Source organism: Heteronotia binoei, chromosome 18, assembly GCF_032191835.1.
Source record: "Heteronotia binoei isolate CCM8104 ecotype False Entrance Well chromosome 18, APGP_CSIRO_Hbin_v1, whole genome shotgun sequence".
In the NCBI taxonomy this organism is placed as follows: domain Eukaryota; kingdom Metazoa; phylum Chordata; class Lepidosauria; order Squamata; family Gekkonidae; genus Heteronotia; species Heteronotia binoei.
The window spans coordinates 31,886,606-31,914,156 of record NC_083240.1 but is presented as its reverse complement, the minus strand read 5'-3'; the positions used below and the strand labels follow the sequence as shown (position 1 = coordinate 31,914,156).

Genomic DNA, 27,551 nt, shown 5'->3' with positions numbered 1-27,551 from the left:
GTATTGGGGGCTCTGGGGGGCTGTTTTTTGAAGTAGAGGCACTAAATTTTCAGTATAGCATCTAGTGCCTCTCCCCAAAATACCCCCCAAGTTTCAAAACGACTGGGCCAGGGGGTCCAATTCTATGAGCCCCGAAAAAGTTGCCTCTATCCTTCATTGTTTCCTGTGGAAGGAAGGCATTTAAAAAGGTGTGCTGTCCCTTTAAATGTGATGGCCAGAACTCCCTTTGAGTTCAGTTATGCTTGTCACACCCTTGCTCCAGGCGCTACCCCCAATGTCTCCTGGCTCCACCCCCAAAGTTCCCAGATATTTCTTGAATTGGACTTGGCAACCCTAGGCAGGGGGAGGGGGGCACAGCATTGTGTGCGCTGTGATGTTACTTCCCTAGAAAACATGGAGGTGATGTCAGGTAGTTCTAGGAATCCCCAGAACTATAGTGTTTTGGGTGATTCCTAGAGTAACCTAACTCCACTTTCAGGTTTCCCCCAGGAGTGACATCACTATGCACATATTGCCAACATGCGTTTCTCTCGTCACCACTCAGCTCCAGTAGGCAAGAAGACCTGTCAGTGGAGGGTCCTCCTGCCATAGTAGAAGGTCTGGCTGCCCTACCCAAAACTGCTTCCCCATTCTGTGGGAAAAGCTACGATGAGGGAGAAGATAAACTATTGTTGGGTAACTGATCCTGCATTGAGCTGAGGGTTCGACGAGATGGCCTGTGTGGCCCCTCCCAACTCTTGAGGCTCATCTGTCCCCTACCTTGCTTTTCTTTAGGCACCAGGCCAAGCATTTCTCTTTACTAGGGTCGCCAACCTACAAGAAGGGCCTGGAGCTTTCCCAGAATTACCGCTTCTCTCCAGACATCAGAGATCAGTTCCCCTGGAGAAAAAGAACATCCATCCTCGAGTCTGCTAAAGTTATCAGAAAGGCAGGAGCATGGCTGCCATAATCAGGCAGGCTATTCCACTGTGAAGATGCCTGAAACAGGCAGGGTCAGTTAGACCAAAGCCTCCAGAGGACAAACACCCTGACACTGAATGGCAGGCATGCACTAGGAGGCACAGGCCTGGCAGCCCTTTCTCAGTGAGTGTAAGGCAGGTATGTGAACATGTAGTTCTGCTCAATGCTCCAAATGCTGCCTGCTCCCTCAGAGATGGAGAGGAGTGAGCCGCAGAGAGCTGGCCAGGGGGGTGAGCTATACTGATGCCAGTCCCTCTGCCATTTTTTGGCTGTAGGGTGCAAACCTTTCCAGGGGTGCTAGCCTCCAGGTGGGATCTGTGGATTCCCTGGCTCATCTCCAGACTACAGAGATCAATTCCCTTGGAGCAAAGGGAAGCTTTGGAGGGTGGAGTCTATGGCATTGTACCCCACTGAGGTCCCTGTCTTCCCCAGGCTCAACCCTCAAATCTCCAGGAATTCCCCAACTTGGAGTAGGCAACCCTACTCCCACTTGTGGCCAGCAGCAGCATCTGGCTGGCCACTCTTGGAGACAGAACACTGGGCAAGATGGGCCTTTGATCTGATGTTCTGGTTGGGTTGCCATCCTCCAGGTGAGGCCTGCAGTTCTCCCATAATTACAACTCTCTAGATGACAGCAATCAGTTTCCCTGGAGAAATCTGGAGGGTGGAATCAATTATACTCTGCTGATGTTCCTGCCCTTCCTAAAACCCATCCTTCTCAAGCTCTGCTCCCAAACTTTACAAGTAATTCCCTGCCTGGATTCAGCAACCATAGTCTGGAAGACTTCTTCCATATTCTCATGAAAGATCATAGAATCATAGAATTGGAAAGTACCTTCAGGGTCATCTAGTCCAACCCCCTGCACAATGCAGGAACTTCACAAATACATTCTCCACACACACACACACACACACACCATCCCCAGTGACCCCTGCTCCATGCCCAGAAGATGGTAAAAACCTCCAGGATCCCTTGCCAAACTGGCCTGGAGAAAAATTGCTGACTGACCCCAAAGTGGCAATCAGCATTTCCCTGGACATGTTAAAAAGGGCCATGAGAACTAAATACTGATGCAACCCTGATCTGTCTAATTCACAGAATCAACACTGCTGTCAGATGGCCATCTAGCTTCTGTTTTAAAACCTCCAAGGAAGGAGAGCCCACCACCTTCCGAGGAAGCCTGTTCCACTGAGGAACCGCTCTAACTAGAATCATAGAATCACAGAGTTGGAAGGGACCTCTAGGGTCATCTAGTCCAACCTTCTGCACAATGCAGGAAACTCACAAACACCTCCCCCCTAAATTCACAGGATCTTCATTGCTGTCAGATAGCCATCTAGCCTCTGTTTAAAAACCTCCAAGGAAAGAGAGCCCACCACCTCCCGAGGAAGCCTGTTCCACTCAGGAATCGCTCTAACGGTCAGGAAGTTCTTCCTAACGTTGAGCCGGAAACTCTTTTGATTTAATTTCAACCCAATGGTTCTGGTCCTATCTTCTGGGGCCACAGAAAACAATTCCACACCATCCTCTATAGGACAGCCCTTCAAGTACTTGAAGATCAGTCTCAACAAAAACTGGTAATACATGGCGGTGGGAATGCATTAATGGAAGTACACTAAGCTGGGAATACTATTCCCCCCCTCCAAAAATATTCTAAATTGGCCTGCTTTGGAACCCATGGAGGCTTGACTCCTTTGACCTCCTTCTCTGAGCTGCAAATTGTTCCCAGCAAAGGAATCTCACAAAAAGCTGCCTCTAACCAAGGCAAGATGTACCCAAAAACTCCATCTTGGTAACATTCAGTGCAACCCGCAGGGCACGGCCGGCTGCCGCATACACTTGTCAAGTGCAATAACAGTCAAATGGCAGTGGTGGGAGGGGGGCGGTGGCAGCCAGCCGGGCTCAATCAATTAAATCAATCAAGTATGTTGCTGGCCCAAGGAAAGGAAAGCACTCTGCTCCCGACTGCTGGCAATACTATCCATTTCTCTGCTGGGCCAAGTGCAAGAATAAAAGCAGGAAGAAAGACACACCTGCTTTTTGGTTGGAGGGGGGGTGGGTTATAAACTTCCCCAAACCGCATAAGCATTCATTAGTCATAAAGCAGAGCCTTGCCTTACTTCCTAAGTGGAATCAGGAAACAAAGACTAAAGGGATGGTGTGAGGCTTGCTCTCCTGCACCTTAACTGAATGGAGAGAAGTTGTGACTTTAGAGCTAGAGCAACTGCTTCGCATGCCAAAGGTCTCATGTTCAGTCCCTGGCTACAGTCAGATAGGAGGTGATGTAGAAGACATTCGCCTGAAACCCTGGACAATAGCTATCAGTGTTCACAGGTAGGCTGCCTCTATACATGGAGGATCTACGGTTAAACATCATGGCTAATAAAAATGTAAAGTGACCCCTGCTGGTGCAAACTGAAGGTCTACCAGATGTTTCCGAGAAACCAGATGTTTCCGAGAAACTAACGGGGGGAAACCCTGGGCAGTGGCTATCAGTATTCAGAGGTAGGCTGCCTCTATGCATGGAGGAGTTACTCCTGAACATCATGGGTAATAAGAATGTAATGTGACCCCTGCTGGAGCAGACCAAAGGTCCACCTTGTCCAGCAACCCGATGTTTCTGAGAAACTCACAGGGACCGGCTGATCCCTGTTGCCACTTCCTGGCAACTTGTGCTCAGAGGTATCCTAGCTATGGACAGAAGGTTCCAGCAGGTTCAATTCCCAGCATCTTCAGCTAAACCAATCAAACAGCAGTTGATGTGAAGAACCTCTACAGTGGACAATGGAGACCTGCTGTTAGTCACAGCAGAACGTTGATCTTTGTTCGACCCAGCAGAATGCAGCTTTGTGAGAAGAACTGTTCATTTTACCCTGCTTCCTGGGGAATGTGTCAGTCAAAGAAGAGAAACACAGAAAACTAAGCCTAGCCCACAAGACAAACTGGTCTTCATGAAAGCAGAAATGACCTATGTCTGATGAGTTGGAAAAAAACAAAACTAGCCTTTCTTGCAGGTGCTATTAAGAACAATGAAGACACTGGATTTGTATTCCACCCTTCACTTTGAATCTCAGAGCAGTCATAATCTCCTTTACCTTCCTCCCCCCGCCCATAACAAACACCCTGTGAGGTAGGTAGGGTTGAGAGAGCTCTCACAGAAGCTGCCCTTTCAAGGACAACTGCTGCAAGAACTATGGCTAGCCCAAGATCATTCCAGCAGCTGCAAGTGGAGGAGTGGGGAATCAAACCAGGCTCTTCCAGATAAGAGTCTGCACACTTAACCACTACACCAAACTGGCTCAAACAAAATGATAAACACCAGATACGAAAGACTCTACAAATGCTGCTCATACAAGTGATCTAAATGGAGGGGCATTAGTGAACACACATGGGGAGGATCCTCAGCCTACATGCCTTTTATGGGACATACACACACACACATCTCTCTCCCTATAATTTGAAAGCCTTTTAAAAGCAGGAGCCTCAGTCATACAGGAAGTGCCATCCATGCATGCGTGAACATACTCAGGGTCTATGCATATATCCACTCCAAAGCACATCCCCATTTCAGGGGCAGAATTCAAAGCCATGATCCAATCTCTCACCCCCATCTCCATTCACTATTCCTTCCCAGCAGTAACTTCATACTTCCACTTCCAAAAGCTCCCACTCCCAGTCCTCTGTTAAAAACAAACTCACCGTGAATTCTTTGTTTGGCTCCCTTTTCTATAAAGTTCAAATTGATCATTTACTCTTTGAGGTGTGCTGGCATTTTCCTGCCAAGAGCCATTTCTTTACTTGTCACACAATCATGTAGTTGGAGTCCCGGATTCTCATAAGTTTCCAACAGAGCAATCAGAGCAAGCTAGCGATCATTCCCAGAACGGAACCTTTATATTCTTAACAACAGACCCAGCAAAAGAGAAAATGCTCCGTTCCTCTGAAGTCCTGCAGATGCAATGCTTTCTATTCTGTACGCCAAGCATGAAGGCTTGCCACCTGCCAAGCAAGCGCAAAGCATTCGTTCTTGGGAAATCCAAACTCATCTGTGCTTTAATGGATGGAAGTTCTGCAACTTGCAAAAAAGGAGAATGCGGATACACTTAAATGCTAATGATACAGTGGCACTAAGAGGGAGCGCTTCCGTGCAGAAAGCATTCAGGGAAAGGCTGAAGCCCTCAAGGTGGAATGCAGTGACAATCAAAAAGAAACACCAGTTTGCGGCACATTGGGAACAGTTTTGAATTTCTCATCCCTGCCTTTTTGACTTGGAAAGAGCAGTTTCAGTTGTACTTTCCCCGTGTGCAGATTGAACTCATGACTCCACATTCTGAAAATTTCCTACAGAATGTACACATTTTTCAACATCTGTGCATCCATTAGCCAGCACCTTCATTGTGTGCAGGATTGAGGCACACCACAAATATAAATGGCACATATATTGTGCATGAACACATTTGAACTTGTGAACATATAACCAACAAATTTTAAAGGCATCCGCAAAAAGGAAAAAAAGATACACAAATAAACATTCAAAATAAGCCAATTAGTGTTTTAGTAATGAGTAAGTGTGCCCTGCCCTGCATGGCCCGGCTTAGTTCCATCTTGTCAGATTTCGGAAGCTAAGCAGGGTGGGTCCCAGATAGTATTTGGCAAAGGAGACCTCCAAGAAATACCAGAGTTGTGACATGAAGGCAGGCAATGGCACACCATTTCAGAATGCCTCTTGCCTTGGAAACCTTACAAGGTCGCCATAAGCCAGCTGATACTTGTGGCAGAGAGAGAGAGAGAGATTCCCTAAAGTGTCTAGTTCAGATAATGGATAGTAGATTACATACATTTCAGGGGGGGGGGGGGGGAGCCAAACAAACAAAAAGATCTAAATGGTCTTTGGTAGTTAACAATGCAAAACTGTAGACTGGTTAAAATTCATAGGGGAGTATGAAAACATTCAGTTAACAGCAGGGCTTTTTTTTTTGGTTGAAAAAGCCCAGCAGGAACTCGTTTGCACATTAGGCCACACCCCCTGATGCCAAGCCAGCTGGAACTGCATTCCTGTGCGTTCCTGCTCAAAATTAGCCCTGGTTAACAGTGTGAGCAGGATAGCATAAGTCAAGACTCCATGTTCAGAAGCAGTGTGCCTCTAAATACCATTGGTTAGGGAACAACCACTGGAGGAGGGTGTGGCTTTCAAGCTTGACCACAGGATTTCTGGCAGCACCTGGCTATAACCAGAAGCAGGATGCTGGACTTGCTGGTTCCTTACAGACCCAACAAGGCTCTTCTTTGGTTTTTATTAAAAAGGGGAACACATTCTTAATTTAGGGAAATAAGTCATCAAATCTAAGTGCCCTTGAGACTCCTAAATGGAAGCTGCTTTTACCACGGAAGTACACATCTAAGTACTATGTACCAAGGGCGAACATCAGGGAAGTTTGTTCCTTTCACACCTAGCTTGTTGGTCTCCTGGAAACATCTGGCTGGCCAGCTGTTGAAAACAAGATGGTCTGAGCCACCAGGGCTCTACTTCTCTCCTTCTTGGTTGCCTTCATTCTCACTATTGCATAACTGACTTCCAAATTCCTGCCCAGTCAGGGCACACACACTGCCCTGCAGAAAGGTTAATATTTACTTTATCAAATGCGAGAGCAACATTTAAAATTTTGTTAAATGTCTCTAGACAAGAGATCCCTTCCCTGTGCTGACTTCAACTGTCAAAGTATCTAAAGTGAGAAATGATTTTATTTTTTTAAAAGAGAGCATTCTGCATTTTAGTCTGCAGAGGGGGCTAAAACCTAAGAAGATTCTTGGATCTGTTTGCTGTGAGAGGCCATGAATACAACCCTCAGTATTCAGAGCAATTCTGATAAGGGCCCTAAGGATCAGGCAGGATTTCCTGTGATGCAAGGGAAACAGAAGATGGCACTAAAAGTGAGAAATGCATGCTATTTCTTAAGAATGGCAGTGAAACCTTAAATCGATGCTCAAGGATCTCACAGGCTGTTTTCTCCCAAGGCTCAGAGAGTTCATGTGAACCCATGAAGTACAGTGGCATCTAAAATTCTACTCATTCAAACTGAAATTCTGTAATTCCAAATTACCCAAGTCTTGTTTCAAAAATGGGAGCAGTGCAGAGCTTTTTTTTTTGAGCAGGAATGCACAGGAACACACTTCCAACTGGCTTGGTGTCGGGGTGTGGGACCTAATATGTAAATTTCCCACTGTGTGAAACAATGGTGATGTCAGGGGGTGTGGTATAATATGCAAATGAGTTTATGCTGGGCTTTGTTTTACAAAGAAAAACACCCTGGAGCAGTGCATTAGGAGTTCTCCACTGTTCTTTTTTTAAAATATTGTTTAAAATTGTTTATATACTTGTCTTTCTTCCATAAAGTTGGAAGGCAAGGCGGATTTCAAAATTTAAGAACCAACAAATTAGTTGTCAAGCAAATGAAAACCAAGCCAGACAAAAATGTACAATCCACAAATAAATAAAAAATATATACAAATAGTACCAGCTATGGCCACCTCTAACTAGTGACAGTGCAGCACTGGAGAGAAAGTGTCTGAATCTGAATACACATCCCATTCAAATGCATGCTTCCTGTTCTCCCTAACAGACAAGTGGCTTCAAGTTTCTGCCAAGCACAGATTTCTTTTTTAGGGTTGCCTCGAAATTTAGGGTGACTTGAAATTACTATGACTTACAATTTACCAAAACAAGGTATACAGTTTTAATACCACTAGGTAGAACAGGTATATAGTTAAAATACATATTATTCAATGTCTAATGCACAACTTCATTCAATATCTAATATATCATTTCAACAGTGTTGTTCACAGAAAAAGTTCACAGTAGATAGTTCATCTTCATTAATCCCATGAATGGCCATATGTGACAGCACTGTCAACTTTTCAGGAGCTCCTCTCTGCTGTAGACCAGCTGACCAGTGGGGGAAATCCCTCCCATAAACAAAAATGTTGCCATGTGACATTCCAGATGTGATGACATCATCCAGAAATGATATCACATCAGGGTGAAGCTGGCTTTTTAGCAAAACTCTATTGTCTAAGCCCAATTTAACCACAGACTTTGCCCCAAAACCAGAGCATCCCCCACACAATATCCCTAATCTGATTATGTCACTTCCAGGTGATGTCATCATGGTAGGGACGTCACACAACATCCCTGCTCACCCCCAGAATGACACCAAACCCCTCTGCCAGACAGGCGAGGGGATCTGGAAACCCTAATAATAGATAGTCACTCTAGGATGGGGCCCTGGAAGTCCTTGGGTTCCTAAGTTCCCTTCCCTCCTCCCTTCTCACACATAATATGACTCCTCACAGCAGCTGGCACATCTGGCATCTAAACCTGGATGCATTCAAGAAATGCCATTTTTACTGACAAGTCAGAATTCCAGACCAAGGCTTAATCATCCAGTATGGATAATCCATGACAAACTCCTCATGCGATGGGTGGGAAGGGGAAGAAAAACACTTTATTTAAAGCGTGTTTTTTAAAAAAAAAAATATGCCTCCTTCCCACCCAAGCAGGGTCCACCAGCCAACAAATGTAAGAAAATCTTAAAACATTTAAACAATTTTAAAAGTTCAGTTAAAACAATTCAATTAAAAACACATGTGCCAACGACACTAGAAGGAAGCTCCATAACTGTTACTAGGGGTATGCCAGATGAAACAAAAAAAGTCTTCACCTGCTGGTGAAAGACACTAATAGAGGGTCTCCAAGACACTTAACCTGAAGAACTGGCTCACTTTTGCAGTGGAAAATTGCAAGCAGATGAAGTTTGTACTCCAAGACACACCAATTGAAAACCAAAGTGGAATCACCAGCAGCCACATACCAAGCCCATATCTAAGTCTCCCAGCCATACTCCAAATCCTACATTAATTTTTGGCAGCATTCAGTGAACAGGTCTTATCAAAACCCTTTTCTACTAAAGAACCTCCAAGTTGACCTCCATTTTTTTTCCTTTAGGCAAAACTTCCTGGACTGATATTTGTGCTTTTCTTGTTAACACTGCAGATCAGCCAGGAGGAAGGTCTGGATTGTCAGAGAGAACAAAGACCGACATACCAATTGAAATACTGCAGTGGGGTTCAGAAAGCAAATGCACAATGTATAAAAAACATGGCAGGAAGGATTTTTTTAAAAAAAATCCAGAAGGATGCGCTGTAAGTGACAGCTTTTAATGAACTAGCCCCCTCCCCTCTAAATTGCCCAGTCTCCTTTCACAATTCAAATTGCCTCCAAAGGTCAGGAGCTAAATATACAGTTTATGCTTAAAAGCCATGACAGAGTAAGCAATTGAATAACATCAGGAAGCAGGAAAAACACTGCCATTTTCTTAATGGCTCCAAGGGCGCGTCTTCTGATTTACAAATTAAATTCTAGGAGCTTCTGTACAGAGGACTGTCTTTGCCCATCTCCCCCCTAAGCAATGTTACAACCTAGTATTAACATATCGCTGAGATAAACAGTCCTGGTTGCTACCTCTTCGGCTAACCTAATCCAAAATAATCAAGTCTGTATTCAGCACATTTTGTATCACATACAGTGGGTCCAGTCAGGAAGGTCACGTATCAGAGACACTGCAAAAATGAACCTGCTCATAACTTTTGATTTCCATTGCTGGTTGATGATATACACATCCAGAAATGTTGGGAACTTTATACTAGATTATAAAATCAGTGATGATTTTATGTGTGAGTCCAGGTACCATGTGAAGAGATCCATGACCTGCTTCATAAGTTTACATCAAACCACAAAACATATGAGATAACAGCACCTGGTCCGGATTGATGCATATTATTTTCTGGATTTTTAAAAAAGTATGTATTTATGAGAGCCAGTTTGGTGTAGAGGTTAAGTGTGCGGACTCTTATCTGGGAGAACCAGGTTTGATTCCCCACTCCTCCACTTGCAGCTGCTGGAATGGCCTTTGGTCAGCCATAGCTCTCGCAAGAATTGTCCTTGAAAGGGCAGCTGCTGTGAGAGCTCTCTTAGCCCCACCCACCTCACAGGGTGTCTGTTGTGTGTGTGTGTGGGGGGGAGATATAGGAGATTGTAAACTGCTCTGAGTCTCTGATTCAGAGAGAAGGGCGGGGTATTAATCTGCAGTCTTATTATTATTATTATTATTGACCACTGACAAAGGCCCTTGAGGCCCGAAACATTTATGGTCTTGTGTTGGTCGTTTGACATGTTCATCACCTTTGTATGGGGAATTATTACATCTTATGTATAGCTTGTTCTTACTCTTAATGCAAGTGATATTCAGACTATGTTTTTAATCTTACTATTGTGTACTCCATATAATAAATATTTATTTTCATGTTATTTGCTATTGCTTGACCCTTGAAGCATTTCCTGTTTAGAGCTTACCAGGACTTCTCCCAAAGTATCCTGCAAATTGTTAGTTTTATGACAGCAACTACAATTCCTAGTTAGACAGGAGATTTGAAGGCATCATGTCCGCAAATGTAAATTAATACCTTCTACACAACAGGGGACCCCTGGAGATCTCCCGCTATTTCAAGTGATCTCCAGATGACCAAGATCAGTTCCTCTGGAGAAAATGGCTGCTTTGAAGGGCGGACTCTATGGCATTACACCCTGCCAAGGTTTCTCCCCTCCCCAAATCCTGCCCTCCCCAAGCCCCACCCCCCAAACCTCCAGGTATTTCCAAACCTAGACCTAGCAATCCTAGTCTTTATTGATCTTTGAACACTACTCGAAGAATCTGGCCACTTAAAGGAAAAATCAAGTATGTGCAGAATTGCTGGAAAATCACAATAAACGTATTCCAAATAAATAAGTTGTTCTGTTTTTGTAATGCCAGAAACAAAAAAAGGGAGAGAAACCCCTTTCCCTAAACACCTTACTAAGGTGTATTACATGAAGAACTTCATAAGCAAGCACAAACACCTTGAACTGCACTCAAAGACAATACATAGCCAGGGATGTGGTTTCACACCAGTTTAGGCTACAGTAGGGGTGGCCAAACTTGCTTAACTAAGAGCCATATAGAATAAACACCAGATGTTTGAGAGCTGCAAAACATAAACAAATTACGCTCATGCCTTTATTATAACTCTTAATACTTTCTTTGCACAGAAATACATATGTAAGCACTTTACAATACAACAATACTAGAGGAAGACTTTAAAAAAAACCCCAAAAGTCTGGGAATAACAGTCCCCATAAAACCAGCATAGGGAAAGGTTAGGGAATTGTTTTTTGGCACCAGTGGGAGAAGGAAATGCATATGCACCTTATAAATCATTGACTACCATTTGCATCATTATGCATCTCTCTTTGCCTTGACACCAAAGTTAGTAAATATAGCTCCTACAAGAGCCCTCTTTAATTCCACCCATTCTTCCAGTGGCTCCCTTGACTCTTGAACTCTCTTTCCACACTCTAGGTCTCTGGGGGACCTCTGTGGTGGAGGAGAACAGCTTGCAAGTCTGTCTATTTCCCCCTCCTTCCCCACTTCATACATGGTAGAAATTAGGGGTTGTTTTGTAGAAAAATAGTTGGTGGAGCTCATCCAGGGATTGTTATGCAGCTACTATTCCATGGACAAAGAGGAGGAGGGGGAACTATCAGAAAGGTTCAGGAGCTGTGCTACTGCTGAATTAAAGGCCTGGTGGAAATAGCTGCCTACTCATGGTTCAGTCCTCAGAGGCTGAGGTCCCAATGCTAAGCGCACTTACTTGAGAGTAAGCTTGCATCAAGTTCCTCCTCGACCCCTGGGAGCCACACGATGTGTGAGAGAGCTGCATGTGGCTCCTGAGCCTCAGTTTGGCCACCCCTGGGCCACAGAGATTCATGCCAACTGGCATATCTCAGCTACCTTCAAAGGGCAGCCCCAGATGCAGCAGTTTACTCATGGTCTCGGGATGGCTAGGTCAGCAAAGGCAACAGGGAAAGCTTCCTAATTCAATGGTAGAAAGTATTCCTAGCATGTGCTCCAATGTCTTGGAAGTAGGGTTGCCAAGTCCAATTCAAGAAATATCTGGGGACTTTGGGGGTGGAGCCAGGAGACATTAGGGGTGGAGCCAAGATCAAGGCTGTGACAAGCATAATTGAACTCCTAAGGGAGTTCTGGCCATCACATTTAAAGGGATGGCACACCTTTTCAATTCCTTCCTTCCATAGGAAATAATGAAGGATAGGGGCACCTTCTTTTGGGGCTCATAGAATTGGACCCCCTGGGCAAATCTTTTTGACACTTGGGGGGGTATTTTGGAGAGAGGCACTAGATGCTATACTAAAAATTTGGTGCCTCCAACCCCCAAAAAAGCCCCCTCAGAGCACTAGATACCCGCGGATCAATTCTCCATGATTTTCTATGGGAATAAATCTCCATTGGGAATAATAAAGTTCCCAGCAGACATTTCCCTCCCCTCCCTCCACTTTCTGATGACCCTGAAGCGGGGGGAGGGCCTCCAAACCGGAGGATCCCCTGCCCCCACCTGGGGATTGGCAACCCTACTAGGAAGGCTCCTTACAGCCATCTGGCAAACCAGCAATCCCTTGAACTCATGTATAGACAGCTTCAAGAGGGGACTGGATAAATATATGGAGCAGAGGTCCATCAGTGACTATTGGCCACAGCATATTGTTGGAACTCTCTTTCTGGGGCAGTGATGCTCTATATTCTTGGTGCTTGGTGCTGGGGGGGGCAACAGTGGGAGGGCTTCTAGTGTCCTGGCCCCACTAATGGACCTCCTGATGGCACCTTTTGAGTTTTTTTGCCACTGTGTGACGTAAGAGTGTTGTACTGGATGGTCTATTGGCCTGATCCAACATAGCTTCTCTTATGTTCTTATGTTCATGTAGGGTTGCCAACTATCAGGTTGGTTCTGGAGATTTCCAGGAATTACAAACAATCTCCAGAATACAGAGATCAATTCCCCTGGAGAACATGGCAACTTTGGAGGATGGAGTTTAAGGTGTCAACAGCCCTGCTGAGCTTGTGCCCCTCCCTGAATTCTGCCCTCAAGTCTCCAGGAATTTCCCAAGCTGGCAGCGAGAGCATTCAGAGTCAGGACTAGGAGCAATTATGCCAGTTTTATCATGCCATCCATTCAGCCATCCCCACAGCCCCACCTCCACAATAGCATTCAAGTCTGAGGTAGCCAGGTACCTCTGGCAACTGTCAGAGGATGGGAGAACAGGGTTGCTAGATAAAGGTTGGGAAATTCCTGGAGATTTGGAGATTGAGCTTGGGGAGGAAGGGACAATACCATAGAGTCCATCAGTGGGGTACAATACCATAGAGTCCATCCGCCAAAGCATCCATTTTTTCCAGGAAGACTACTCTCTGTAGTCTGGTGATTAGTTGTAATTCTGGGGGGATCCCCAGGTCCCACCTGGAGGCTGGCATCCTTACAAATCAACTTAATATTCAACTGTTAGGTCATCTCTTCAGGGTACCAGCCCCAGAGGCAGGGAACAGGAAAACACATTTTACAAGAAAAGACTGTACCCAGGGGTCCCCAGAACAACTGGGAACTCCCTCACTCAGTACGCGGTTCTATTTTGTCTTAGCAGTCAGTATAAAAAAGCAACTCTATATGTGGCATTTCCATTTCCATCAGATAGCCAATAATACTAGCTGTACACTGAATTGTACAAGAGACAGAGGGCAAAGTAAACCCTAGATAACAGTTCTACACTGGGTACAGGAGAGGGCAATTACCACAATGTTTTTGTTTTGTTTTTAAAGGAATAACCAGAACTGCACACAACAGTCACAAAAACATCAGTAGGTAGGATGTAGTTCCAATACTGATGTCTTCCAGTCTTAGATGATTATGATTATTATTCTGTTCCCCAGGAAATGCTTTATGAGCAGCTCTAAAACAGTATGAGAGATGCCATTATTTCTTTTATGGCTTGTGGAAAATAACATACCCAACGGTATCTCCAGTACTCCAGTAGGAATGAGCCAGTAATAATTATACCAGAGTGTGTTGTTATTATAAAGCAAGATGTTTGAGGGGGCCATTTTCAATATTTATGGAGCACTAATGCAAAAGTTCATTTCCAAACACGGCAAGTGCCAAGTTTTTAAGGTGCAAAATAGCAATCTTTCCATCAACAAAAGCCCGCTTATTTTCCTAGGAACAAGCAGGGTTGTAAATTTGCAGGCCACTCCCCAGTGATGGCTCTCCACGCAACTGTCAGCTATGTTTTAGTTTAACAAAATTAATATATTTATTAAAGTTTTATCACAGTTGCTCAACTCCAAATTGTTTGTTCGTTGCAGATGGCACCCCCTCTTCTCCTGTACTAGCTTGAAACCACAGAATAACATTAGACAATAGAATATAAGAAATGGCTTTATCTCAAAGCTCTTGTAGAGTAATCTTATGCAGAGCTGCTGGTGGAAACTGCTATCAAGTCACAGCTGATTTAAGGCGACCACCTTATAAGGTCTTCAAGGGAAAGGACATTCAGAGATGGTTTGCCATTGCCAGGACTTTTTTTGTTGAAAAAGCCCAGCAGGAACTCATTTGCATATTAGGCCACACCCCATGACACCAAGCCACCTGGAACTGTGTTCCTGTGCATTTCTGCTCCAAAAAATGCCCTGGCCATTGCCTACCTGAGTGTAGCAATCCTGGGCTTCCTTGGTGGTCTCCCATTCAAGTATTAATCAGGGCTAATCCTGTTTATCTTTCATGATCTGATGAGATCAGGCTAGCCTGAGACACCCAGGTCAGGGCAACCAGAGTTAAACCCTTCTAAGTCTATTAGTCAATGGCTTAGAAAGGTGTATCTCTGGGATTGCAGTGTCGGCCTCTCAAGGTCAGGCTTGTCTACTGTGACTGACAGCAGCTCTCCAGCATTGCAGGTCTTTCCAATTGACCCTCGTACCTGCAGGGGATTTGACCTGGGGGCTTCAGCATGGGAAGCACATGCGGCTGTAGAGTTTCCAATCCCTGGTTGGGTTACAACACAAGAAGACCCCTCAGCAAGTATAACAAAGTCAATTCACAAATTCATCACAATGTTATTATATATCTCACAGTTCAAATCACATACTATGTCAGAATCACAATAACAATAAATTCAATAATACACACTGAAATCACATACTACAAAATTCATTCACTCAACCACACTGAAATACACACTGAAATTGCATACTACAAAGTTCATTCTCCATGTAAGCTACATGAAAGTGTCTCTGTGGGTGCTACTCATGGAAGTAAAAGTATCTATTTTATCTCCATGAGTAGCACCTACAAAGACACTTTCATGTAGCTACCTGGAGAATTTGTTATAGAACTTTGGAGAGCAGATTTGACTTTTGGAAATATGGATTTGAGTTTTGCCCAAAAACAAGAGCATCACCACAGTGCCCCTAGCGTGATGATGTCACTTTTGTGTGATGTCATCATGTCAGGGCTATCATGCGATCATGGCTCTCTTGCTTCCTTCTGCATCACAGTTACTTTGCCAGGCGATTGATTGATTGATTGATTACTTTGCCAGGCTTGCTGAATCACACAGGAACTACAGAGCAAAACCTCTATTTTTTCCATTGGCTGAGGCTCCTCCCTTTGCTTTGCCAGGCTCTCTCAATCGCTCGGCAGAGCTACTGAGCCAAGCCTCTCTTCCTTATATTGGTTGAGGCTCCTCCCCTACTTGACCCCTGGGAAAAGAAGGAAAGAGCCAGAGCTTCCTTTGCCTAGTTCCCTGGATTGCACAGGAGCGATACAAGCAAAGCACCTTTAAAAGTGCTAATGTTCTAAGCATGTTTTATTAAACTTTAAAAAAAACCTTTGTATTTGTCTGTATCCTTTATAAAATTTATATCTCTGCTACCTGGCATTACATTTTATGACACTCTTGGCAGTCCCAACAAGGTCTCATTTATGTCTGATCCTGCCCTCATAACAAATGGGTTTGACACCCCTGCTCTAGGACTTCACTGCTCTCTGTGGCAGGCCAGGGTATAGGTGTATTTGTAGAAGAGTTCAGCTGTATGTGTAGGGAATGGGGGCCAGAAGGTGTTAACTCACTCCTTTCTATGATGCAGGAATATTATGAATACTTTCAAGAGACACACACAGAAACGCAATTTAATGCTAACAATAGAATTAGCCAGATGGTTCCATACCTAACAGAATTAATTTAAATTGTCTTCAACATGTTACAATATTTAAACAGCGTCTGTAATAAAATAAAAGGTCTTGTCTCCTATATCCATGAAAAAGGATGGACACCACTCACAATTTGTTTTGTTTCTTTCCCTGTTTTAAATAAAGGTGGTCAATGGAATTTGCAAGACTTAACTACAGTCAAATGGAAGTCTCCCAGAACCATCATGGGCTATTGGGGGGGGGGGAGATCTGCAGTGCAACATTCCTGCCCCCCCCCCCAAGTATATTTCAATTATTTCCTGCAAATAGTCAAGTAAAAATGGTGATTAGCAAAGGAGAGAGGAAGGAGAACAGAAAGAAAAACAGCTTGGAGGGAGAGGCAGCCTTAGACTGTCTGGCACCATAGGCAAGGCCAGGGCTTTTTTTTGTTGAAAAAGCCCAGCAGGATCTTATTTGCATATTAGGCCACACCCCCTGACATCACCATTGTTTTGCAAAGGACTTTTTTGTAGAAAAGCCCAGCGGGATCTCATTTGCATATTAGGTCCCCTGACATCACCATTGTTTCACATGGGGCTTTTTGTAGAAAAGGCCCAGCAGGAACTCATTTGCATATTAGGCCACACCCTCTGACACCAAGCCAGCAGGAACTGCGTTCCTGCTTTTAAAAAGCCCTGGGCAAGACTAACTTCTGGCACTCCCGTCTGCACTGATAACATCACCAAGTCACATGGGGGGGCACCTATTTCAGTGCCCCCAGAAGGCCAGCGCCCTAGGCAATTGCCTAGTTTCCCTAGTGGCGGGGCTGGCCCTCCTGGGAGGTTGAACTCTAGTAAAGTGGCAGCTCATAAGAGTAACTAATCAAGAACTGCAGCACCACAAAGCATCTCATTGCAGAAAGAACAAACGAGCACATAAGTGACCAAGTACCAGGTAAGCTCTGCTGGACCAGACCAATCTAGCTCAGGACCCCATTTCCCACAATGGCCAACAGAAGCTACTGGAAGACCTCAGAGGAGAAAGAAATGGCCTGTCCTCATTCTTGCTTCCCAGAAACCGATGTTCAGTAGTAAATCTACTCCTAAACAGGGCTTTTTTTGGTTGAAAAAAGCCCCAACAGGAACTCATTTGCATATTATGCATTTCCACATTAGGCCACACCCCTGGCATCACCATTATAGAGAAAGTCCAGAAGAACTCATTTGCATATTAGGCCACACCCCCTGGTGCCAAGCCAGTCAGAACTGTGTTCCCATGCATTGATGATGGATGATGATGGAAGGAGGGAGAGAGGGATGCTGCTGCTGCATTGGATTTATATCCTGCCCACCACTCTGAATTTCAGAGTCTCAGAGTGGTTCACAATCTCCTTTACCTTCCTCCCCCACAACAGACAACCTGTGAGGTGGGTGGGGCTGACTCTCCCCAAAAACTGCTATTTCAAGAGCAGCTCTGTGAGAGCTGTAGCTGACCCAAGGCCTTTCCAGCAGCTGCACGTGGAGGAGTGGGAAATCAAACCCGGTTCTCCCAGATAAAAGTCCACACATTTAACCACCACACCAAACTAATAGAAATAAAGTGCACAGTTGCATCATCCCAAAACCATCGCCCCCTACCCCACCCCAGTTGGTGGAAAAATTGTCTTCTACAAAACTGGTCCCTGATGCCAAAAAGGTTGGGGCCCACTGCTCTATGGCATTATATTCCCACTGAAGTCCTTCCTTTTCCCAAACCTCACCCTCCTTAGGCTCCACCCCCAAAATCTCCAGGTATTTCCCAACCTCAAACTAGCAACTCTATGTGAGAGGCAGCAGAAGAGCCCAGCAGAGCTGGATTTATGCAGAAGCTAAGTAAACTACAGCTTCAGGTATCCAACTATGAGGGATCTATACAAATACAATCTCCCCAGCATGGGGCTGCCAAGATCCCCCAGTCTGAAGGGCCCCAACCCAACAGCAGGGAGCAGGCTGCCAGGGGGATCCCCATCCCCCAAAGAGCCCTGTTGTTGCGTGCCATCCCCAGCATGACTATGTCACCCAGAAATGATGTCATTGTGCCGGGGACGTCTCACCAGGGATGCTCTAGGACTCAAAATACAACTCTATGGTACCATAGAGTTTTATAGTGAGTCCTAGAGTGTCTCTGGTGCAAAATCCCCAGCGTGATGATGTCACTTCTGGGTTCACGTCACGTGTGCAAGCTCTAGAGAGAGACAAGACCCCCTGCTGCAGCAGCAGAGGGACTTGGCAATCCTACCCCAGCAATCATTTAATGACCATGAAGTCATATCGTAATGCTACAGGTTCTCTGAAACTTGACACTGTTTAGAACCTCAGCATGTCTTAATACAGCCCTGGAGTCTAGTCTTCAGGCCTAAACAAAGTACTCCTGAAGCCTGCACAGGATACTCACCCATCACTCAAGGCCACCTCTTTCTTTTCAATTAGTGGTCCTTCGACAGGCTGTAATGAAAGCAGTTGCTAAAGAGCACTTCAGATGTCACCCCTAAGACTGCAAATCCAAACTGTAAACAGCATGTTGTAAATCACTCGTCACCGCTGTCAGCTCTCCCTGGAACAGCACAAGGATCCCCAATCCAAGCCCATCTGTTTGGCTCCCTAACTAACTCCGCAGTCAGGCAGACGACTTCTGCTCACCCGCCCACTTCCTCCTCCTCTTCCTCCCATTACCGCTCATGTCTGAGAGAGTAGGAAGAGGCACAAATCAAGGGTGCAAGGCACAGAATGGCTTTAGATTTCATTTTCTCCCCTGCTGCTTCAGCAGCTGGGCTTCGCCTCAGAGCCAAATGTAACTTCTGCAGACATCTCCCATCTCTTCCCAGTGGCAGCAGTTTCTAAAATAGTAGATTCCACATGTAGAAGACTGATTCACCCAACACTTAAGCCTGCCATTTCACCTGTCTAGGTAGGAGAATTAGATGCCCTCAGTTTCCCAAACCAAAATAATTGAGAAGCAGGAGGAAAAAATGCCTTCCACATCATGATGTTCTAGGAATTACCCACTAATTTCTAAATGGGTTTCCAGCCTCCAGGTGGGACCTGGAGATCTGCCACTATTACAACTTATCTCCGGTAGGGTTGCCAGGTCTAAGTTGGAAAAATACCTGGAGACTTTGGGAGTGGAGTCAGGAGAGGGTGGGGTTTGAGGAGGGAGGTGCCTCAGCATGGGACAATGCCGTAGAGTCCACCCTTCAAAGAAGCCGTTTTCTCCAGGGTAGCTGAGCTCTGCCAGTAGGAGATCAGTTATAAAAAGTGGATGACCTCCAGGCCCCACCTAGAGATTGGCACCCCTGATTTCCAGATAACACAGATTAGTTCCTGTGGAGAAAATGGCTGCTTTGGAGGATGGGCTCTATGGCACTGAACCCCACTGAGGCCCCATTCCAAACTCTTCCCCTCCCCAGTTTCCACCCCTAAAATTTCCAATTATTTCCAAACCCAGAGCTGGCAACACACACCCCTTTATTTAAAAACCACGACATTTCCAAGGTGGTGGTGGGGGGTGTTTTGCATGTTATACGCATTATATATAGATCCATTCAATCCATCTATCTATTTTTGTTCTTGTCCAGGGAGTTCAAGGTGAAATAAAGGACTATTGCAGAGGGGGAGCCATGCTAGTCTATCACAGCAAACAAGGCAGAAATCCAGCAGCGCTTTAAAGACTAACAATTCCATCTTTCATGACTCAGGTTAGCTGGTGGGAATCGAACACTTGGAGGTGTAAAAAGTCTGAGTCAGAAAGACACTGTGAATGGATAGCTGTCCATAGGGGATATATTTCCCAAATTGTTAATCGAACTTCAGAGATATGACAAATGTCAGCTTTTGGTGATGTGAACTCATCTGCAGTTTGGTGTGGCAGTTCATTAAAAGTGACACTGTCAGGCAGTTCTGCAGTGTGAGCAAACTATCTCGTTTTGACTCTGCAGTGCAATATATTCTTCCTGCTTGGAGCTGCTCCAGGCTTCCATTGCAGGATTCCCAGATACGGAACATCAGTTACCAAATATTGCATAGAATATGTGGGATGAATGTGTCCTACCGAAAAGTTTTTTTTGATGAGCTCTTGCAGCTTCCATCTCATTTTCAGCTGCAAACAGAACCGAGTTTATCAGATTCTTCATGCATCAAGCAACACAAATAAACCATCTCCAGTCACTGTGCAGTTTTTGAGAATGAATGTTGGAAGACAAATATACATAGCAAGGAAAACCTACAAAGGATCGCAGAAGTGTGTACACTTTGTAGAGTAGGACCCAGGAGGCCTAGGATCTAATCTGTACTTTGACACTGGATCAGTCGCTCTCTCTCAGCCTAATTTCCAAGGATAAAATTAAGCAGGAACCGCATGCATTGGTCCAAGGATAAGGATATTTTTTTATTTATTTTATGCAACTTACATTCTACCCTCCCCACAGAGCAGGCTCACGTAGATAGCTGCCTGAAGTGAAAGGTCATCCAAGGGTGACTTAGATATCAAAGACCCTACATATTGCTCCCAACCAATCAGGAAGCAAAGCCTGGAAACCTGGTAGATTCTCCAGGAGAAGATGCTCTGCCTTTAGGCTCTCAGAAAGCAACACTGGGTACTTAATAAGCCTCCTAGCCCACCAGTCATATCTTAATGTGCTGCGCAGATGAGCACAGCAAATTCTTTACCCCCTTGAGCCAAGCTGCCTGAAGTGAAAAGACATCCAAGGCTGACTTAGATATCAAAGACCTTATGTCTCCCAACCAATCAGGAAGCAAAGTCTGGAAACCTGGCAGATTCTCCATTAGAACATGAGGTCCCTTTAGGTTCCCAGAGAGCAATATCAGGTACTTACATCTCCTAGCCCATCAGTCACATCTTACTGTGTTCTGCAAAGGAGCACATTAAATTCTTTATCCCCTGGAGCCAAGCAGTCAACTCCACAGGTAAGGGTGATTCTCAGTTCCTCCACTGTCCCATATATGCTTTCCAACTTCTCCATTTTTGATGATATGCTACCAAATCCTGTGGTGCACACCCTTTCCATTCAAGCTCCTGTACCATTTTGTGCAAAATTACACATTGCAATAGGCCTCGGATTCAACGGGAGCTCACAGGAGCACAGCTCCTGAACCTTTCTGACAGTTCCACCTCCTCCTTCCTACCTTGTCCATTGAATAGTAGGTGCAGCTGCATAACAATCCCTGGATGAGCTCCACCACCTATTTTTCTACAAAACGACCTCTGCATTGCAAACCCTACGATAGGTGACCCCACCACCCCCACCATATTGTATCTTTGCCTGCCACCTTGCCCATTCACAGGCCCTGGTCTAGAATCCCCACTTACTCCTATCATCCATCTGAAGGCTCCTGCAGTGAGAAGATCCACCCAGACTGTTCACACAGAGAGAGAGCACCAGTAACATTCCTCAGCAGCCCAGACAGTCCTTAGAAGCCAAACACTCAAAAGTGGAACATCAGTTCTCACCTCAAACTGACTGGAATCTAAAACTTATCAAGCAACACTGTGGTTACCAGTGAGCAAAAAGGGAACATATAAGAAGAAGATATTGGATTTATATCTCACCCTATACTCTGAATCTCAGAGACTCAGAGTGGTCACAATCTCCTTTTACCTTCTCCCCCCCACCCCCACAACAGACACCATGTGAGGTAGGGAGGCTGAGAGAGCTCTTACAGCAGCTGCCCTTTCAGGGACAACTCCTACAAGAGCTAAGGCTGACCCAAGGCCATTCCAGAAGCTGCAAGTGGAGGAGTGGGGAATCAAACCTGGTTCTCCCAGATAAGAGTCCGTGCACTTAACCACTACACCAAACTACACTAAAGTGGCACCATCCCAATATTCTTTGCTTTGTGTCACTGGAGGAAAATATTTTGACGTTTTCTGGGGGAGGAGCAATTTTATTTACTCAAAAAGCTGTGTACATCTGTCACATTGACTGATACACTGTTGAACAAGTATATGGAAGCTGTGTACATCTGTCACATTGACTGATACACTGTTGAACAAGTATATGGAAGCTGTCTAAGATAAGTCCTCCCCCCATAAAACCCCTTGGCCTTCTCAGAAGGCTTCCTTTTCTCTCAGCTCAGCACACACAGAGAGTCAAAATCCCCAGGCATTTCAACTCCTTTGCTGATTTCCATAGTTTATTCTTACCTAGGAAAATTTACATTTCTGACCATGCAAATTGTTATTTTGACAGATGGGAATTCTTTTTTTATTGTACCTCAACTCTCTGCTTTGATTCAGACATCTCCCTCTAGAATTTAAGCAGCTGGCTTTCGCTGGCTCAGTCAAAAGCTTTTTCCAGCTGAATGACTTCAGATCGTTTCATCTTTCTTTTTTTTTTTAACTTTAAAAACACAATGTGAGCATGCATCGGCCACTGCAAATTATTTCCATGCCACACAAGAACATGCCCATGTAAATCAGACCAAAACTCCTTATGTCATCCAATTCTATAATCTCACTTCCCAAAGGAGCCAGCAAGATTCTGCCCCACCCCCGCCTAAGAAATTCTCCTGCATAGCAAAAAGCAACAGCCTTCCCTCACTGATGGTCTAGGCAACTGGCATTCAGAGGTACATCAACATCCTTAAAAAGAGAAGTTCCACTTAACCATTGGGGATAACAGCCACCGATGAACTGTGTCACACAGTGGCCATAAAAACCAAGTGCCATGGGGAGGTCCACCAGAGGGTCCAGGACACTAGAAGCCCTCCCACTGTGCCCCCCAAGCACCAAGAAATACAGAGCATCACTGCCCCAGACAGAGAGTTCCATCTATACCCTGTGGCTAATAGCCACTGATGGACCTCTGCACAACTTGTCTAACAACTTCACAACTTTATTTATTTATTTATTTATTTTATGACTTCTATCCCGCCCTTCCCAACAAGTGGCTCAGGGCGGCTTACAACATAGGAATCTAACATAAATAGGTGTTAAACATAAAGCATTTAAATTTAAACATTAAACCATTTAAAACATTGAACCATTTAAAACATTTAAAACATTTAAAGCATTTAAAACATTGAAAAACATTGGGGGCAGCAGGCATCCAGTATAACTACGCTCAGTTTCTTGTACCAGCTAGTCATAGGCCAGCCGGAAGAGGGTTGTCTTACAGGCCCTGCGGAACTGGGCGAGGTCCCGCAGGGCCCTCCCCTCTTCCGGCAGCTGGTTCCACCAGGAGGGGGCCATAATAGAAAAGGCCCGGTCCCTTGTCGATTTTAAGCGGGCTTCCTTTGGCCCGGGGATAACTAGGAGATTTTGAGTTCCCGATCTCAGTACTCTCTGGGGAACATGCGGGGAGAGACGGTCCTTCAGGTAGGCAGGTCCTAGGCCATATAGGGCTTTAAAGGTAATAACCAGCACCTTGTACCGGACTCGGTAAGCTATCGGCAGCCAGTGCAGGTCCCGGAGCCCCGGCCGGATGTGCTCCCTTCTTGGGAGCCCTAACAACAGCCGGGCCGTAGCATTCTGCACTAGCTGCAGCTTTCAGGTTCGGCACAAAGGCAGCCCCATGTAGAGAGCATTGCAGTAGTCCAACCTCGAGGTGACCGTGGCATGGATCACTGTTGCTAGATCGTCACGTTCCAGGAAGGGGGCCAACTGCCTTGCCCGCCTTCTAACTCACAACTTGTACAACAACTCTTGTAACCATCAAAACTAGGAACTGCCACCACATAGGGTTGCCAATCCCTAGTTGAGGACAGGGGATCCTCTGAGTTGGATCCCCTCCCTCTGTTTCAATAAAGGAAGTATTTCAATCCCATCATTTGTAGAACCTGGATAATTTTTAGCTCACTCCATCTGAGGTTCTTGGTAAAGGAACCTGCCATAGCAAACTGAGAACCATGTTGCATCTGCACAGCCTCAACAAAGATGCAACAGCTTGTCTTCCTGCTAAGCAGGGGCGGAATTCTAGCAGGAGTTCCTCTGCATATTAGGACACACACGCCTGATGTGGCCAATCCTCCAAGAGCTTACAAAAAAGAGCCCTGCAAGCTCTTGGAGGATTGGCTACATCAAGGGAGTGTGGCCTAATATGCAAAGCAGCTCCTGCTAGAATTCCACCCCTGCTGCTATCTATATTTTGACCACTGACATCTTTGGTCACAATTACCTCACCCTCCTCACAGATCTTCTAGGGAGCCTTGGACTCCTATGAAGAACAAGAGCTTTCATGCATCATGATCATGCTGATCATGCACCTGGACATTCACAGCAACTCCCCAGAACTCTGTTCTCATATGCTTTGGAGATACTGAAAACTAAATTTGCTCCAAACTTTCCTGAGCTACCTTGTATCCATTATGAACCAAACCAGACTTTCAAAGCCACTGAGAATCTAACTAGACATTATGAGCAAATGCTTGCCAATGGAGCAAAGATGGCATTTGTTCCCCACGAATAGAGGTTTTTTAAGCAAGAAAAGCATATGCACAGCATGTGTGCACTTAATCTGTACCCCAGCTTCCCTTTTTGTCTTCCAAGAGTCTTTTCCTCCCACACGGTTCAATACACATGTACATTTAGAACCCCATTGCAGATAACAGCAAAATGGCAAGCAGCGAAAGCATTCACCATCAACCCCTGCTTTGTGTTTTAAGTCAACAAGGCAAGAGCAGCACCGTTCTGCACATAATGCACAGCTGGTGCTTAAGCATTTCCATGCTGGGATCTCCCTATTATTGCACTGTAGAAATCATGTTTTCCTATGGAATTCCAAAACTCTGTTCCTTTGCAATCTTGTTCAGGATCTCAAGAATATGGTTCCTGTTGACAGAATATGTGAGGGCAAGCTCACACAAATTGAGAGCACATCCGATAATAGTCTGTAATGCCTCAGAGGATTTTGGGGGGACAGTGTGCTGCATTGGAGGGCATTCTTGGTAGCCAACAAACCAGTCCAGCTGCACATGTCAATTCATTTCATTTTATTCGATTTATATCCCGCCCTACCCCACCGAGGTGGGCTCAGGGTGGCTTACAACATAAAAAGCTAACAAATATCAGTTTAAAATACATTACTAATTATACAATAAAATACATAAAAACACATAAAACTCACTTCAATATGTACTATGCTACCTTTTCTTAAATCAATTCTTCAATATTCCAGTATTCAATAATCTGATGTTCGAGATTTGAATATTCAGGCATTCCGACAACAATTAATTATATGCCAACCGGAAGAGGGCTGTTTTGCAGGCCCTGCGGAACTGTTCAAGGTTCCGCAGGGCCCTCACATTCAAGCATGGTGGGTCCCCCCCCCCCCAAGAATTATCCCACTCTAGATCGCCCGTACAACTGAGCTGTGCCTGAGCCCATCAGAGCAAGCACAGTACCAAGTCATTCACATTTAGGAAGTGCAAGCATTGATCAATATCTTACACCATTCCAGTAGGACTCAGACACGACAATTGCTTCCTATTATTGGCCACTTGCCGAGAAGCAATCTGTGACAGTCCAGCTGCAGAAGAACAATAACTGCAATTGGGAAGGGCATCAGTCTGGTTTTACGAAGGCGGCTCCTTAAAAATCTATATCCCTCCAGGAGGGTATGCCACAAACAGCTCTGCTGTAAATAGATTTCCTACCTGTCGGAGCCTTTTCAGGACCCTTTTTCTTTTCCTGAGGTGCTGGCAAAGATTGCGGTCATTCTCCCGATCTGAGCCATAATGGTGATGGTGCAGTCTGTTCTTTTTAGGATGATACGGCAGCCCATTGGTAAGAATGTCCCGTTTCTTCTTCACTAAGGGATCCTGACGCTTCTCCACCCGGTCATGAGGCTTCACTACTGCATCCTTCTGTGTAAGGGCGGGAAGGGGAACAAGAAAGAAAAAACAGTTAAATGGTTGATATATATGAACATATTAAACTGCCTTATACTGAATCAGACCCTTGGTCCATCAAAGTCAGTATTGTCTACTCAGACTGGCAGCGGCTCTCCAGGGTCTCAAGCTGAGGTTTTCCACACCTATTACCTGGACCCTTTTTAGTTGGAGATGCCGGGGATTGAACCTGAGACCTTCTGCTTACCAAGCAGATGCTCTACCACTGAGCCACCGTCCCTCCCCTAGATCCAGGTGGGCAACCGGGTTTGTCTGAAGCAGTAGAACAAAGTAGGAGTCAAGTAGTACCTTTAATACCAACGAAGTGTTATTCAGAATGTAAGCTTTTGTATGCATGCATACTTCTTCAGATGAGGGGATGGGGTATGGTGAGCTGAAATACATATAGCTGGGGGTTAAGAGTGTAAACTGATACAAAGTTAAGATCAAATGGCAAAATAGTGTAATAAATTGGAAGACCATTTGGTCTGGATAGCATTCTCGTGGGAAACCAATAAAAGTTGCCTGTTAATTGCTCTTGCTACAAGTCTAGGTAAAACAAAAGCTGCTACTTGGCTCCTAATTAAATGGTTGTCAGCCTATTAGCTGACAGGTTCACAGTTCTGGACAATAAGCATACCTTTGATGACCCTGAAAAAGGTCTTCCCTTGGCTTAGCTATAAAGTAAACTACTACTGTGCTCTCTTCACACCTCCCTGAGCAGCAAGAACTTTCCATTTCCTTTGGATGAGTGAACATTAAAGGCTTATCACATCATGCATTCACAAAATGTACAAGTAGAATGGAAGTGGAGGCAAACAGACACTCCCTACAGGAGGCAGCAAACATCCTACACTAAAAATTCCCCCCAAAGCTACTCCATCCAAAGATGCTTCAGCAACAGACAAGTCGCAGTTCATCCTTGCACTCTTGTTGTGAAAATATCTGTTTCAACGTACTTCATACCTTGTGCTAACTGAACAGAGAATTCTTTAATCTGCATGCAGTTCTGTTTTCTCATACCCATAACACAAAGTGTACCATTTACCAACCAGTAAATTTGCATCATTCATTACACGCATAACTGCAGTATCTTGTACATCTAATTACCACATAATGTGTACAAAATGGAAACGCACGTACAGAGCCAACAGTGAAATGCAGGCAACTGAAGTCACTAACAAAAATGATGCCATACAGTCCACCTTCCAAAGCAGCCATTTTCTCCAGGGCAACTGATCTCTGCCATCTGGAGATCACTTGTAATTCTAGCAGCACACCAGGCCCCACCCGGAGGCTCACAACACTATGAACAGGGGAAGGGTTCATGAAAGATGCTAGCACTGAGTCAAAGCAAGAGGATCAGGGTTTATAGCATCCCCATTTTACCATGTCATTGGCACAGGTGCACTAAGGTTCCAAATACGTAAACAAAACCACCTCTCCTTTAAAAACAGACCTCTGGCTTTCTGCATTCTTTTACTGGCCTCTCAAGATAGATCCAAGCGGGCAGCCGTGTTGGTCTGAAGCAGTTGAACAAAGCAGGAATCAAGCGCACCTTTAAGACCAAGCAATTTTTATTT

The 27,551-nt window shown here is 45.0% G+C and overlaps 1 protein-coding gene across 5 annotated transcripts in view; it reads right to left on the bottom strand.

Moving 5' to 3' along the window:
• AUTS2 (activator of transcription and developmental regulator AUTS2) overlaps window positions 1–27,551 on the bottom strand; it is a 1,045,632-nt gene that overhangs the window by 782,110 nt on the left and 235,971 nt on the right. For all 5 annotated transcript variants that reach the window (XM_060258686.1, XM_060258689.1, XM_060258688.1 and 2 more), the window contains exon 2: window positions 25,735–25,944. In XM_060258686.1, coding sequence (XP_060114669.1) covers window positions 25,735–25,944 — 210 coding nt within the window. The remainder of the gene's footprint in view (window positions 1–25,734; window positions 25,945–27,551) is intronic.